At 39.5% G+C, this 17,104-nt stretch overlaps 1 protein-coding gene across 2 annotated transcripts in view; it reads left to right on the top strand.

The window, feature by feature from the left end:
• The window catches only part of CFAP44 (cilia and flagella associated protein 44), a 120,335-nt gene that overhangs the window by 6,374 nt on the left and 96,857 nt on the right, over window positions 1-17,104 (top strand). For both annotated transcript variants that reach the window (XM_028505023.2, XM_036018093.1), the window contains exons 3-6: window positions 4,101-4,256; window positions 4,764-4,923; window positions 6,904-7,066; window positions 11,617-11,719. In XM_028505023.2, coding sequence (XP_028360824.1) covers window positions 4,101-4,256; window positions 4,764-4,923; window positions 6,904-7,066; window positions 11,617-11,719 — 582 coding nt within the window. The remainder of the gene's footprint in view (window positions 1-4,100; window positions 4,257-4,763; window positions 4,924-6,903; window positions 7,067-11,616; window positions 11,720-17,104) is intronic.

The following is a 17,104-nucleotide window of genomic DNA, read 5'->3' as shown; positions in this document are numbered from 1 at the left end:
TCTGACTCAGGAACATCTACTTTTTAGTTTCCAGTCCTTGGTAGCATTTTCCTGGATGGCCAGACTGAATGGTAGTGACCTTTGTCTAGCGCTGCCTCCGCATCTCCCTTTCCTGGGTGAGACCCTGCTGGAGTCAGGCCTGATCCAGTGTGGCCTGGCTCTGTGCTCAGTTCCTAAAATGCTTCACACATCACGGGTTGGGGTCCCAAATGATAATGTGAAAGAATTCGCTGGCACCCTGGAACCCTCTACCTTGGTGCTGTGAGAAGAGGCCGCTGTCCTCATTCAGCCACTTACCTGATGGCTGTGCCCCCACCCACCACGAGATCTTGCCTTGTTCTCAGTCTTGCTGAAATATTTGAGCAACATCTCACTCTTTAGAACTTTCATGCAGAGTGAATTTTCTGCTTTTCCACCTAAGCAGAGATTAAAGTGGACTCTTCCCCAGACTCAACAATGGGTTTAAATGTGTTATAACTGAGTCCTATTAAGAAATTTAAGCCAGCCTTGGCTGGTGTGGTTAAGTGGGTTGAGTACTGGTCTGTGAACTAAAAGGTCACCAGTTCAATTCCCTGTTAGGGCACATGCCTGGGTTGTGGGCCAGGTCTCCAGTGGGGGTGTGCAATCTCTCACATATCAATGTTTCTCTCCTCTTTCTCCCTCCTTTCCCCTCTCTGTAAATAAATACATAAATAAAATCTTAAAAAAAAGAAATTTAAGCCAAATGTACCAGCCAAACCATCCAGCATTTCTTACAGGGGTGAAGGACTGTTAATTACTAAGACATTGATTTGTGATTCTTATTAAAGGGCTAAATTCTTGCTGGCCTCATATAGTAAATTGGGAAATATTTTGTTCTTTCTAATTTTAGAAATATTTTGTGTAGAATCGATATTATAATTTCTTCCTTAAATATTTGGTAGACTTCACCAATGAAGTACCTGTGCCTATAATTTTCTTAATGGGAAAATATTAAACTATGAATTCAATTTCTTTAATCCTCTCTTCAAAAGATAGAGGATTGCCTATTCCTTTAGTATGTTTTATAAGTTTATCTTTTTTATAGAATTTGTACATTTTTATAAATTGTAAAATTTTTTTGCATAACTGTAGGATTTATTTTTACTTTTGATATTGGAGATTGTATTGTCTCTCTTTTATTTCTTGATTGCTATAGCTAGGAGTTTATTTTGTTGATCTTTTCAAAGAATAAGATTTTGGCTCTGCTAATTTTCTTTATTGTTTGTCTTTTTATTTTATTGATTCTTGCTCTTCATTTTTATTATTTCTATTCTTTCTTTCATTCTACTGGTTTTTTGGGGGGGAGTTTCCTTTTCTGTTCCTAGTCTTAGAGTAGAACTTTAGATCATTAATTCCCTTTTTAAAGTATATTTTATTGATTATACTATTACAGTTTTCCCATTTTTTTCTCCCCTTTATTCCCCTTCTACCCTGCCCCCCATGCTCCCCACCCCCCTTAGTTCATGCCGTGGGTTGTACATATAAGTTCTTTGGCTTCTCTGTTTCCTATACTATTCTTAATCTCCCCCCATCTGTTTTATGCCTACCAATTATGCTTCTTATTCCCTGTAGCTTCTCCCCACTGGATACCCGCCATGTGATCTCCATTTCTCTGGTTCTGTTCCTGTTCTAATTATTTGCTTGGTTTTTGTTTTTCTTTTTTTTTAGGTTAAGTTATTGATAGTTGTGAGTTTGTTGTCATTTTACTGTTCATAGTTTTTGATCTTCTATTTCTTAGATAAGAAATATCTATTTCTTTAACACTTTATATAATAAGGGCTTGGTGATGATGAACTCCTTTAACTTGTCTTTATCTGGGAAACACTCTATCTGCCCCTCCATTCTAAATGATAGCTTTGCTGGATATAGTAATCTTGGATGTAGGTCCTTGCTTTTCATGACTTGGAATACTTCTTTCCAGCCCATTCTTGCCTATAAGGTTTTTTTTTTGAAAAACCAGCTGATAGTCTTATGGGAACCCCTTTGTAGGCAACTGTGTCCTTTTCTATTGCTGCTTTTAAGATTCTCTTCTTATATTTAATCTTGGGTAACTTAATTATGATGTGACTTGGTGTGTTCCTCCTTGGGTCCAACTGCTTTGGGACCCTCTGAGCTTCCTGGACTTCCTGGAAAATCTATTTCCTTGGCCAGACTGGGGAAGTTTTCCTTCATTATTTTTTCATAAAAGTTTTCAATTTCTTGCTCTTCCTCTTCTCCTTCTGGTAGTCCTATGATTTGGATGTTGGAGCTCTTAAAGTTGTCCCATAGGTTCCTAAGCCTCTCTTCATGTTTTTAAATTCTTGTTTCTTCATTATGTTCCAGTTGGATGTTTATTTCTTCCAAATCATTGTTTTGAGCCCAGGTTTCCTTCCCGCCACTGTTTGTTCCCTGTATATTTTGCTTTATTTTACTTTGGGTAGCCTTCATTTCTTCCTTCACTTTGCAACTGAGCTCAATCAGTTCTGTGAGCATCTGATTGGCAGTGTTTTGAACTCTGCATCAGATAGGTTGTCTATCTCCTTGTCGCTTAATTATTTTTCTGGAGTTTTGCTCAGTTTTTCATTTGGGCCATATTTCTTTGTTTTGGTGCACCTGTTATGTTGTAAGGAGGTGGGGCCTTAGGTATTTGCCAGGGTGGGGCAATCCTCTTTGCTGCATTGTGGCGCTGTCTGTGGGGGAGGGGTCAGAGAGGGAACAATGTCCCTCGCTCGGCTCTAGCCCCACTTTCCAACAAACTCTCCTATGAGACTGGGAGTTTCTCCTGCTGTCACAACCCCCATGGTATTTTATAGCTAGAGGTTTGAGTCTTTAGTTTCCCATTCAGCCAGCCCTGCCTCGACCACATGGTCCACTGCCTTGCCATGTGTCCCCTCAGCTCCCCAGCCAGTCTCCTGTCTTCTCCCCTCCTACCAGTCTGGGTGAATGTTTCTTTACCTCCTCAGTTGTCACAGTTCCATGCAATTTGATCTTCTGGCACTCCTGGTTGTTTACTGTTTTTTAATTGTTTTTTTTTTTTATCATTCTTTTGGTTGTGCAAGGAAGTGAAGTGTTCCTACCTATACCTCCATCTTGGCCAGACAGTGTATTAATTCTTGAGTTTCCTTCTTTTTCTTATATGTACTGAAAGCTATAAATCTCCTTCTTAGCACTGCCTTAGCTTATCCCCAAAATTTTGATGTTATATTTTAATTATTACTTAGTTTGAAGTATTTTTAATTTTTTTATTTCTCCTTGATCCATAAATTATTTTAAGTATGCTGTTTACTTTCCAAATATGTGTAGGTTTTTGAGATGGCTTATTGTAATTTATTTTTAATATGCTTCTGTTGTTATCAAAGGTACACATATTCTCTGTTATTTTAGTCCTTTTACATGTATTGAGACGCATGTCCCAGCCAGTGAACATACTTTGTGAATAGCCCATGTGCACTTGAATGCATACCTTATATTGGCAAATGTGGTATTTTATAAATATTGGGTTAGCATGTCTCATAGTGTTGTTCAGATCATCTATGTCTTTACTGAGTTATTGACTAGTTCTTCTATCAATTGATAAAATACATGTACAGGGGTGGGGAAAAGTAGGTTTATAGTTGTCAGTATGCAAGACAGTTCACTCTTGATTATTTATTAATTATTGTATTAGTCTCCATATGAACAACTGTAAAGCTATGTTTGCCAACCTCTGTATTGTAATATCAACTAAGTAAACTGTGAAAAGTTGAGTATACATGTATTAATCCCTGAAGCAACTATATATTAATGAATGTTGGTAATACTGAATTGAATTAATGATAGTGCACTAGCCAACCTTTTTTTCTTAAATTTTTAGTTTCTTGTAAATATGCTGTGATAGGAAATAGATTAGAAATGAAGTGAAAATGGGGATTAACTCACAGGAAAGGCTTTTTTAAAAAAGTTACAAGAATGACCAAATAAAATGACTTTTCTAGGAAGTTTTGAGCACTAAAATTCATTTACTTGAGAGCACAGACAAACTGGAAGGCGTAGCCACTTTGGAAATAAGAAAATGTTTAATTCAAAATTTCAAAATTATGAAAACAAACTATTTTTAATAGCCGTTACAAAAGAGGATGACAAAGTCTCGGAAGATATCACAGACGAAACATTAACTGAAGGGGAGAAATCATATTTAGTGGATGACGACTCAGATGAGGAACATTTGGAAGGGAGTTCCAGCTCATTTCAAGATGATTACCAGGAAAGCACTGGAGGTGAGTATTATTAGTTTTCTTTGTAAGTGCTTGTCACTGTTTTAAAGATAAACTGACCAACTTGAACAGTTGTAAATCCATAGAAAGAGAAATCGGCAGGATATGTGAGTGAGTGTGGTGACGGGAAAGCATGGATCACACACCTCATGGTGGTTTAGTAGCTCTGGGGTTGTAGTCTCCATTTCTGAGGTTCACAGAGACAGCACTCATGCCCTGTCTCTGGAGAGTAGGATCATCTCAGCCCTAGAGTAGTGAGTGCAACTCTCCCTTGGAACTGAGGGGGAGCTTCCCATGGAGACTGCAGAAACCACGCCCCCAGCTGGCCTTCGCCCCAGCTCACAGGCATGTTGGTTCTTCCTCCCATGCTCACTGGTGGGTGGCAGCCTACGTTCTAGTGGTCCTTACTGCTGGAGTACTGCAGGCGAGGCACACCCCTCCTGTCTTTGTGAAACACAGTTTTAGGATTCACCAGATGCCCGTCTTAGTTGAAATATTTTAATTTTCTAGAATCTCGGTATATGAAAACGCCTGGCTCAGCTACAGAAGAGGCAGAGGAGGAAGTTAAGAAGAAAATATCAGAGACCTTCTTTTATGATTATATACAGCTGGTTTCCGTGCCTTATGTGACTCTGGATTCGAACATACCACTGGATCTTCTCACACTTGTGTATCCATTTGTTCCTTATGTTTAATTTTGGCATTTCAGCTTCTTAGGTCAGTGGTTGGCAAACTATAGCCCATGGACCAAATCTGGCCTTCTGCATGTTTTCCTAAATAAAGTTTTATTGGAATACCACCATACTTATTCATGTACACTTTGGCTATGGCTGCCATCTCACTGTAAGGGCAGAATTAAATATTCGGTTGGCCAAAAAGTTCATGTGGTTTTTTCCTGTAAAATAAAAGACACATTTTTCACTCTCACCATAACTTTATTGATTTGGATATTTTGAGTATGTTGGCTATTTCCCACGTGACATAATGTTGAGTGTTCTCAATTAATGTCTCAGTTGATTGCTATCAACTTCAATTGATCTACTGACTGTTGAGCTTCATCCAATGAGAAATCTCCAGCACAGAACTTCTCAAACCACTTTTGACACATTTAGTCACAGCACCTTCTCCATACTCTGCACAAATCTTTTTTATACATTTCAGTTTTTTTTTACCTTTCTTTAAATAATAAATCATAATGCATCAAAAATGTTGTATGTTTTTTCCACCTTCATTCAATATTAAAATAGCTACACAAAAATTCACCAATTCCAATGTTTTTTTAAATGCATGCTGATATGACAGCTGTCACAATACAAACTAAAAAAATTTTTCAAATGAAGTTAAAGACAACCAAGTGCTACTAGATCCATCTCACAGAAAAACACAAATGAACTTTTTGGCCAACCCAATTGTTACAACAGCGCCCATGTGACCCACAAAGCCTGAAACATTTATTGCCTGGCCCTTTATAGAGAAAGTTTGCCAACCCCGATCTTAGGTACTTCTAAGAAGCTTGGCCCTTAGAGAAGTTGAGATAGAAATGTATGATCTTAATTTGAACTAAGCTTTTGTTTGACGCCTAGTAACCATAAAGAGAAATGTTGCTTTTCTGGCTGTCCTTTCATGAGGCGTGGTGTGAAGGAGGGCAGAAGGCCTCATCCCTGCTTACCTTCTCTGCCAGCTCGGCATCCCTTTTTCCATGCCTGTCAAGTTAAAACCATTATCTTCCCTTCTTGAAACACTGATATGGCCATTTTCAGGCTTTAGTACTTTCACATTATTTTTCAAGAGGACAACCCTGAAAAAAGTGGGGCACAAAATAACAAGTATTAATTGGTCTGGGGCATAAGAGTCTGGGAAGAAATGTAAGGTGGGGATGACTGACACTCTTCAGTGTTGGGTTTGTAAGGCGAGTGCTTAGGAGACGGTTTCCATTGAGGCCCTTAGTGGGCAGTTTAGTGTGCCTGCCTGCAGAGGGGCGGTGCTGATGGCCACGTGGTCGCAACCACTGACTGACTTCTGGTAAAAGGTGTGCTTACAGAGTTAGGGGTGCATGCTTCCTGATTCAGTTTTATTTTTTACATAGAAATAGAACATGTCATTACAGTTTCTAACTCTGTTTCAAACCCAAGTGTAAATAAAACAAATTCACCTTGAATCTTGTAACCTGGAGTTTCTTCTCTCGGGTGCTTGCTCTGTTTTTGTTTGTTTGTTTGTTTGTTTTGTGGACAAGTTGCTGACAAAAATTATGCACTTAGTTTTCCTCTAGCCTATTTTTTCAAATGGGGTAGTATGTGAGAATCGCCATAATCTTTCCCACTTGAAATGCCCAAGTTCTGATAACTTCCTGGACCTATTTTCACATGCAGAAGGGCTTGTTCTTACACACTTTGACAAAGCTTCCCATGTGGTTTTCTCTAAGAAACTTAAAATAGTATCTAAATCAGAGTTTGAGAATTTTTCACCTAATTTAAGAACAAAATTGCATTAGTAATACATTAAACAATTCTGAGTTTCAGACTAAACCTTTCAACTCTGAACCTTTACCCATGAGTATGGACTTTAAAAAATGTATTTATTTCATATTACTTTCCCTGTCTCTAGGATGGTTACACCATATCACTTCTTTTCCTTAGCAATTTTCCTGCAGACATTCCTTTGGTTATGACTGCAAAAAGCGGGCTAACCTGCAACTTCTGGATGGCAGTACCTGCATGTACATAGCTGGGAACCAGCTGATCCTTCTGAATCTGAAAACCAAGCAACAGATCTACCTGCGAAGCAGCAGTAGTAGAGGAATTGGTGTCATTGGGGTATGCCTTTAGTAACTTAGAAAAAAAAATCCATCTTTTTTAATTGTCCCGTGAACAGCCAGGTAGGTGCCAATGTCCTGCACAGCATTGTGGGGTTATGTGAAATGCACAGAGATATTTTTTCTAAGGCATTCTCAGTTCAGCGATTACAACCACCACATTGACTGGGTAATAGGGCAATGTTGTAGTATTAATATTATTATCCCATTTTTCAGATAAGGAATCTGGGGCTTATGGAAGTTAAGTGACTTCCCTATGGTTGTATAGATTTTTTTTTTCCACGTTGAACGCACTGTTGTTCTTCTGCAAAAATGGTGAAATGAACAACACAGGTGATGATTCAGATAATAGAGATGAATGCCAGAGAAGATGTAAGTGTATAAGTGACCATTTGGAGTTGAAGTACAGATGTATGTTGAATAGTTTCAAGCAGACCACAGAAGGACTTGTGTGTAATTTGAAGCCTGTCTCTTCTTTCCTCTCAGCGTTTTGTCCCCACCTGTCATCTCTTTTCTTGGATCATCAGCCTCTGCTTCCTTAGGTTTTTTGTCCTCAGCATAAATGCATTCTAAGTCAACTTGTTCTCATTTTAAAAGTGCCTCTCTTGCCCTGGCTGGTATAGCTCAGTGGATTGAGCACAGACTGCAAACCAAAGTGTCGCAGGCTCGATTCCCAGCCAGGGTACATGCCTGGGTTGCGGGCCATAACCCCCAGCAACCACACATTGATGTTTCTCTCTCTCTCTCTCTCTCTCTCAATCTCTCTCTCTCTCAATCTCTCTCTCTGTGTGTGTGTGTCTCTCTCTCTCCCTTCCCTCTCTAAAAATAAATAAATAAATAAATAAAATCTTAAAAAAAAAGTCCTTCTCTTACCATACATGCTCTTTACCCACTTTGTTTTGATCTTTTCTTCAAAGCCAAGCTTCTGCTATCTTGTTTGCCATCACCTCCTGGAAACTACCTTTACTGAGGTGACCGATGGCCCTCTGGTGGTGGAATTGAGACACCTTTCTAACCATAGCTCATCTGACCTGGTCATAGTGGTTGGCCCCATGATTAAACTTTTCCTTTGGCTGTTTTTCTACTCTCTGCTCCCAGAAATAGGTGTCCTTAGATCTGCTCTCATTAGTAACATACAACCTCAGGGGCCCTTCTTGGTGTCTTTGTCCTCTCCAGAGGGACTTCTGTTCAGATTGCGCTGTGTGAGACAGGGAGGGAAAGGAGGAGAAACACACAGGGTTTGGGGCTGATACAGGTTGTAATTCTATATGAGACGCTCAGGAGGGTTGCCAGAAGGGTCGTGATCCAAAGACAAGTCTGCCCTGTCCTTGCCCTGCCTGCCAGGGTGAGCAGACGAGGTGGAACTGGAAGGTGCGGTGCCCACTTTGCAGCAGCTGCTGAGCAGAGGGCCACCAGCAGGAGGGCCACGACTGGGCTGAGCTGGCAGGGAGCTTAGATTAGATGAGACCTAATAGGACATTTAGGTTGCATGTGGACATGAGTGCAGAGGTTTAGAAGATTCTTTTTAAATTACTGTTGATGTACACTATTACATTAGTTTCAGGGGTACAACGCTGTGCTTAGACATTTAAGTAACTTATGAAATGATCCCCCTGATGAATCTAGTACCCACCTGGCACCATACATAGTCACTGCAATATTATCACAACAATAGTGCTGTAGCTTACATCCGTGACTATTCTGTAAAGACCCATTTGTGCTTCTTAATCCCTTCTCCCTTGCCCCAGCCCCCCAAGTGCCCACCCACTGGCAACCATCATGAAGGCTCTTATCTGAGGATTGAGGCAGGGACAGGGCAATGGGAATGGAGAAGGTAAGGAATTAATTCCCTTAAATTTCACATCAACCGTGTTAGCTTGGATACCATCATCATTCCCTTCTTATTGATGAGGAAACTGAGGCACAGAGAGGTTCAGTAACTTGCTTGAAGTTATACAGCCAGTAGATAATGAGAGACAGGATTCAAGCCAGATGGTGGAGCCAAGAAGCAAATAGAACTAAAAACAGTAGATTCCAAGGACTTAGGAGGGTATGGGTTGAGAGTCCATCTTTCTAGATCCCCAGCCTGAGGTTGGCTATGGAAACAGGGTACAGTGAGGTGGAAGAGTGGAAGATCATCTCATCTCCGTTTCTCACATGACCACCGGTCTGTATGTAGCACGTATACAAGATGAAGTCCATGCCCTCAGGGACTTTGTTACAAGACTAATTAAGGAATTCAGCAAGGCTTCATTATATAAAACTGAGTGTGCAACACTGCTCAGAACATGTAGGGATTTAAATGGAGTGTTCATGACCTCTATGGATTCAAAGAATTTAAAAGCCATTTAAAGAGACAGGAAAGGAAAATGGAGACAACTGTACTTGAACAAAATAAAAATAGTTTTGGTGAGTTTGTTAAAAAGCAAACCCGCCAAAACTATGATACTAAGCACATGATTCTGTGGTGCCAGCAGTGTGCAGAAATGCACGGGCCCACCACGAGGGCCTGGGCTCTGCGGAGGGAGGTCGGCCGAGGCCATCCTGGACACTGTGAGCCCCGAGGCCCACGCCGTCTGTGGAGGACCGAGCAGCGTCCACCTGTCACTTCTCTCTCTACCACTTGATGGCCAACAGTAGTTTTGAAGTTTCTGTTTTCTGTCTTGTTATACAATAATTTGGTCTGAGGTCAGCAGTGAGGTGAAGTTGGTCGGGAAGGCTATTCGTGACCCTCAGCCACCTGGACCCTGGGCAGGTGTGAGTCCCTGGGGGCTTCTCCGTCTGTGCTGGAGCCTTGGGGGCTGGAGAGTGACAGGGCCTTCCTCCATGGCCCTGGCCAACCTCGTTTTTAAATCCTTTGACAAGATTATGAGAAACTTGTGAGAAATGAATTTTAGGGCATATAAGCTACATTCCAGAAAAGATGGGGTGAATCTATATGTTGAGCATAAATAAATGACTTACTAGTTCTGGGTCTCTACTAAAAATGGAGGAAAACACTGAAACTTAGCCCCACAGTAGCTTTCTGTCTGAAAGCACCGAAACTTCTTCACTTCCTGTAGATAAGACCTAGAAGGCCAAAAGAGTTGCCTGAGTCCCCATTCAGATTTCTGAGATCACATAACCTATATAATATTTATTTGTAAATAGGGATCTAGATAGAGTCTCAACCCACACCCTCCTAAGTCCTTGGAATCTACTGTTTCTAGTTCCATTTGCTTCTTGGCTCCAACATCTATCTGGCTTGAATCCTGTCTCTCATATTTACCAGCTGTTTAACTTCAGGTAAGTTACTGAACCTCTCTGTGCCTCAGTGTCCTCACCAACAAGGTGGGAATGATAATGGTATCCAAGCTAACAAGGTTGATGTGAAATTTAAGGGAATTAATTGATATAAAACTTAGATCAGTGTCTGGTACATAGTAAGCATGCCATAAATGTTAGCTGTTTTCGGTGTTATAATGATCTGAGTGTCCATCCTATAAACCCAAACCTTGTGTCAACTTGAAGTGGTAGGTATTTACTTGAATGGAAGAATGAGAGGCAACTTGCCAGTAGGAAGATGGTCTAACATAGGTCTCATTACTCCACACGTGGAGGGAGGAAAAAGACCTGCAACATTATCTTGGGAAACAGACCTCCCAGTGCAGCCTGTATCAGATCCAAGCTCCTTGTCCTTAGGTAAACAATCAGGAGTTGCAAAACAGTAACTGACAATAGAAGTTCACAAGTGCAATATGCGTTTTACATAGCTTATTCTTAGAACAACCTATTTTTATTTTTAGTTTTTGGGCACCCAGTTACTCTTCACACACATTGGCTTACAAATGAACAAAAATAACAAAGAAACATATGATTCTATACAATTTACATGGCTATTATTTGAAATGCTGGCATAAATAATTTATCCAAGGCATGCTTACTATATTTTCCTCTGTGTCTGGCTTGGATATATTGTGACTTTCTCACTTCTAACAAGTTTACATTCATTTGTGGTGAGTTTGTTCAAGGCAAAAATTTAAAAATTGGAATGTAAACTATTCTGGAAACGTGTATTTTCCTATACTAAAATGCAGGTTGGTTTATATGAGGGGTAAGCAATTCGCCTAAATTAGTGGTTCTCAAAGGGGGGTCTTCAGACCACAGCACCAGCGTCGCCTGGGGAATGTTAGGAAGGTATCAGCGAGTGAAAAGTTTGAGTCCCAGCCCTGATGTACTGAACTGGAAACTCCGTGCTTCACTTAGCCTCACCTGTGATCTTGGTGCACTCTAAAGATCGGGAGTCACTGTTTTAGCTCTTCCGAAAGCACTTTGGAAATTTTAAAGTTCAATTTGATTATATTAATGAAACTAAAACCTAAAATGAGTATGTGAGTTTTCAGTTAAATCATGTTTGTCATCAAGTATTTATCAGATGCCCATTTTTTTTTTTTATTGGAATGGATCCTAATGAACAAATTATAAAAAAAACAGTTGCTAAATAGTGCGTTAATAGGGCTATTTATATGAAAATCTTAGTTCATCATTTGAGTGATATTTTATGTTTTGTAGGTTCACCCTGATAAAACTTACTTCACAGTAGCAGAAAAAGGAATTTCCCCAGATATTATCATCTATGGATATCCTTCCCTGAGGCCCTACAGAATCCTTCGAGGTGAGTCCAGCAGAGTCTTGAAGATACCAGTGTACATGGTTAACAATATTTTGAAGAACATGTAACATTATTATACCAGTCGGAGTCCTACAGAGAATCAGAACTAGTAAAAGGTTGAAGAGAGTTAGAGTCTCAACCTATTTTCCTCTAAGTCCCTAGAATCTACTATTTTTTCCCTTGTTTAAAGGAATTGGCTGTGCAGCTGTGAGGCTAGCACGTCTGACGTTTGTGGAACCTGCCTGCTCACTCTGTCCAGTCGTGACAGTGGGTGTGGAACCTGCAAACACAATAGTAGATTCACCTATTTCTCCTCGAGGTTTTTGCCTGCTCTCGCCTCATGCAGTTTGGTGCTCTGTTATTGCAGACATACATGTTAAGAATTATTATGTCTTCTTAGAGAATAGAAACCCTTCATCATTATGTAATGCCCTTCTTTATCCCTGATAATGTTCCTTACTTTGAAGTCTGCTGTCTGAAATTAATATAACTACTCCTGCTTTCTTTTGATCAGTATTAGCAAGGTGTATTTTCTCTATCCATTTACTTTTAATATATACATGTGTTTATATTTAATATACAGTTAGGTTATGATTTTTTTCATGTTTTTTTGATTTACTGTGACAATCTCTGTCTTTTTATTGGTACATTTAGATCACTGGCATTCGAAGGGATTATTTACATAGTTGGATTAATATCTATACTTGTTAGTTTTCTATTGGTTGTCCTTGTTCTTTGTCCATATTTTTTCTCCTACTTTTTTCCTGCCTTTTGCAGTTTTAGCTGAGCTTTTTACACAATTCCATTTTTTTTCTTTTCTTAGTATATGTTATATTTCTTTTTTAAAACTTTTTTAGTGGTTACCCTAGAGTTCGCAATATACATTTGCAGCCAATCAGGTCTACTTTCAAATAACAGTATACTACTTCACAGGTAGTGTGAGTACCTTATATTAACAAAAAATCGTAATTCCTCCCTTCCGTCCCTTATATAATTGCTGTTATTCATTTCACCTTTATATAACCTTACACTCATTTCTCTTATATAAGCACACCTATATGCATAAGCATACTCAAACACATTGTCACTATTATTATTTTGAACAAATTGTTATGTTACAACAATTAAGAATAAGAAAAACAAAAGTTTTAATTTTACCTTCACTTATTCCATCTTCCATGCTGTTCCTTTCTTTGTGTATATCTGAGTTTCTGACCTGTATCATTTTCCTTCTCTCTAAAGAACTTCTCAGTATTTCTTGCAAATTTCCTCCATGTTTGTCTGTCTGAGAAAGTTTCTATTTGTCACTTTTGAAGGATAATTTCACTGGGTGCAGAGCTGGTTTTTCTCTTGTCTCAGCACTTAAAAAATTTCACTCCATTCTCTCCTTGCTTGCATGGTTTTTGAGGAGAAGTTGGATTAATTATTATCTTTTTATTCTGTAGGGAGGTGTTTTTGACTATCTTCTTTCAAGATTTTTTTAATCTTTTGTTTATCTAGATTGGTGTTCTCTGAGCTTCTTGATCCATGTTTTGGTGTTTGATGTTAATTTGGGGAACTTCTCAGTCATTATTGTTTCAGATACAGGGTCCAGTGCAAATAACACTCCTTTTTTATTACAAAATCATAAGCATGTAATTCTGTAACATATCACACACAAGCACACCATATGACATTTTAGGTGAAATGTTCAAATTAAAATGATAAATTATTATATCCATATAATTAACCTACCAACCATGCTCAAGCAGGCCTTACTTCTGCCAGATGCTGTATTCCTTCTTTTCCTTTCTTCTCCTTCTGGTACCCCCATAACACATATGTTACACCTTTTGTAGTTGTCCCACAGCCCTTGAACATTCTGTTTTTATTAGTCTTTGTTCTCTTTGCTTTTTAGTTTTGGAAGTTTTTATTGACATAGCATGTAACTCAGAGGTTCTTCCCTCAGCTGTATCCAGTGTACTAATAACCCATCACAGGCATTCCTCATTTCTGTTACACTGTTTTTGATGTCTAGCATTTTTTTTTTTTTTTTTGATTCTGTTATAGGATTTCCATCTCTTACATTTCCCATCAGCTCTTACATGTTATCTATGTTATTCTTTAGAACCCTTAGCATGTTAATCATGGTCATTTTATTTTAAAAATATATTTTATTGATTATGCTATTACAACTGTCCCATTTTTTCTCCCTTTTATTTCCCTCCACCCTTTATGCCTCCTCCCACCATCATTCCCCCGCCTTAGTTCTTGTCCATGGGTCATACATATAAGTTCTTTGGTTTCTCTATTTCTTATACTGTTCTTAACCTCCCCCTGTCTTTTTTGTACCTACAATTTATGCTTCTTATTCCCTGTACCTTTTCCCCCATTCTTTTCTCTCCCACTCCCAGCTGGAAGGGATCCCAGCTGATAACCCTCCATGTGATCTCTATTTCTGTGGATCTGTTCCTGTTCCAGTTTTTTGCTTACTTCATTTTTTTTTTAGGTTTGGTTGTTGATAGTTATGAGTTTGTTCTCATTTTACTGTTCATATTTTTTATCTTATTCTTTTTTTCTTAGATAAGTCCCTTTGACATTTCATATAATAAGAGCTTGGTGATGTTGAACTCCTTTATCTTGACCCTTATCTGGGAAATACTTTATCTGCCCTTCCATTCTAAATGAAAGCTTTGCTGGATAGAGTAATCTTGGATGTAGGTCCTTGTCTTCCATGACTTGGAATACTTCTTTCCAGCCCATTCTTGCCTATAAGGTTTCTTTTGAGAAATCAGCTGATAGTCTTGTGGGAACTCCTTTGCAGGTAACTGTGTCCTTTTCTCTTGCTGCTTTTAAGATTCTCTCCTCTTTTATCTTGGGTAATGTAATTATGATGTGCCTTGGTGTGTGCCTCCTTGGGTCCAACTGCTTTGGGACTTTCTGAGCTTCCTGGACTTCCCAGAAGTCTGTTTCCTTTGCCGGATTAGGGAAGCTCTTCCTCATTATTTTTTAAAATAAGTTTTCATTTCCTTGCTCTTCCTCTTTTTCTGGCACCCCTATGATTCAGATGCTGGAACGTTTAAAGTTGTCCCGCAGGTTCCTAAGCCTCTCCTCATGTTTTTGAATTCTTGTTTCTTCATTCTGTTCCAGTTGACTGTTTATTTCTTCCTTCTGCTCCAAACTGCTGATTTGAGTCCCGGTTTCCTTCCCTTCACTGTTGGTTCCCTTTACATTTTCCTTTATTTCACTTTTCATAGCTTTCATTTTTTCTTCTATTTTGTGGCCATACTCAACCATTTCTGTGAACATCCAGATTACCACTTTTTGCTCTCTGCATCTACTAGGTTGGCTATCTCTTCATCACTAAATTGTGTTTTTTTGGAGCTTTGATCTGTTCTTTCATTGGGGCCATTTTTTTTCTTTTGTCTTGGTGCTCCTGTTACATAGTACGGGGCAGAGCCTTAGGTATTCGCCAGGGCAGGCAACCACTTTGCTGCATGTGGTGCTGTATGTGAGGGAGGGGTCCAAGAGGGAACAAGGTCACTTGTTCAACTCTCTGCTGGCCCTCAATCACTTCCCCCACTAACCCACAAGCAAATTGGGCCCTTCTGGTGATGATTCCTGGGTAAGTGGGTTTGTGTATGTTCTAGGACCCTATGGGTTTCTCCAATGAACTCTCCTGTGAGAATGGGAGTTTCACCCACCACCTCAACCCCCACAGGTTTTCTTAGTGGTTTTGAGGCTTTATTTCCTCACACAGGAACCCTGGGTTGCGGGCCTGTCTTGCTTCCCAGTTGTTTCTCCCAGTTTATCTGCATGCAAACATGGGGATGCCTGCCCTGGTCCTCCAGCTGCCACCTTGCCACAAGGCCTCTCCACACCAGCTGCCCATCTCCACTGCTCCTACCAGTCTGGCTGAATGTTTCTTTTTTAACTCCTTGGTTGTTGGACTTCCATACAGTTCAATTTTCTGGCAGTTCTGGTTGCTTTTTGTTTTTAAATTTGTTGTTGTCTTTCTTTCGGTTGTGCAAGGAGGCAAAGTATATCTATGTATGCCTCCATCTTGGCTGGAAGTTCGTTTTTCCCAATCACGGTTGTTTTAAATTCCTGCCCTGATAATTCCAACATCCATACTATATCTGGATCTGATGCTTGCTGTGTCTCTTAAATTGTGCTCTAAGCCTGTGATACACTGTGTAATTTTTTTCTTGAGAGCCAGAGATGATGTACTGGGTAAAAAGAACTCCTTTAAACAGGCTTTTAGAAGTGGTGGTAAGGTGTAGAGGGAGGGGAAGTGTTCTATAGTCCTTTGATTAGGTCTCAATTTTTAGTGAGCCTATGCTTCTGAATTGTGAACTTCACAAATGTTTCTCAGTATTTTTCTAATCCCTTCTAATGGACAGGATGGCTACAATGGGCTGGAATTGGGGATAGGCAACCTTAGAGTTATTAAAGGTATGCCCCTATGCCACTGTAATCAAGCAAATATTGCAATAACGTGAGTTGTAATAGTTTTGTTGGTGGAGGGCTTGTTCTCAATTTGTAAAAAGCACAACATCTGTGAGGCACATTAAGCAAAGTGCAATAAACAGGTTTGCCTGTGTTTCAGTTACATTCTCATAACACCCCAGTATTTTAGGTGCTAGCTGGTTAGTTTATCTTGAGGTCAGGCCTTACTAAGAACAGAGTGCACTGGGGCATTTCCAAATGGGCCCCTACCCCTGCTCCTGACAGAAGTTCTATGAGGATTTTTCTAGATATGTACACCTGATCCAAGCTCTTGGAGGTAAATCTCACAGTATTGTTGTGGCCACCTTATGATAGGGTCCCCCTGGAGTTTTTAACTCTCAAACTTGTCCACACTGAGAGATTGTTCCCGAAATCTGTCAGTTCAGGTTTTCCTATCCCCATCCTGGTCCCCTTGGTGTTTTGGCTGTTTCTCCCCCTGAGTATCTGCTCCGGTAAATTGCAAATCCCCGAACCACCTGTCAATCTTGAGGGTGATGGTTTGCCCTGTGTCCTTCCCTCTCTTGTGGACCCAAGAAGAATTGTTGATTTTTCAATCTGTTCAGTTTTTTACTTGTTGTTAGGACAGAGTCGTGACTTCCTAGCTTTTTACATGGCAACCTGAGCCATCAATTTTTATTTTGTGATTTTTTTTTCCCCAGTAGCAAATTTTAAATTGTAGATTGAGTTCCTTCTGATTACATGCTTTTGTGGCCCCTCCCAAACTACATAAAATATAGTATGTTCTTAAAGTGTTTATCTCATGCAAAATGTTGTTAAGATTTATTTATCCTCTCACCTCATATTAGTGATTCTTTCTAAAACTAATGGTGATGAATGATTTTAGAATTATTTATTTAGGGAGATTCTTGGCATTTCACCATCAATACACACGATCAAAAT

This window comes from Phyllostomus discolor, chromosome 2 (genome assembly GCF_004126475.2).
Source record: "Phyllostomus discolor isolate MPI-MPIP mPhyDis1 chromosome 2, mPhyDis1.pri.v3, whole genome shotgun sequence".
NCBI lineage: Eukaryota > Metazoa > Chordata > Mammalia > Chiroptera > Phyllostomidae > Phyllostomus > Phyllostomus discolor.
Note: the sequence above shows the minus strand (reverse complement) of the source record. Positions and strands in the feature narration are given on the sequence as shown.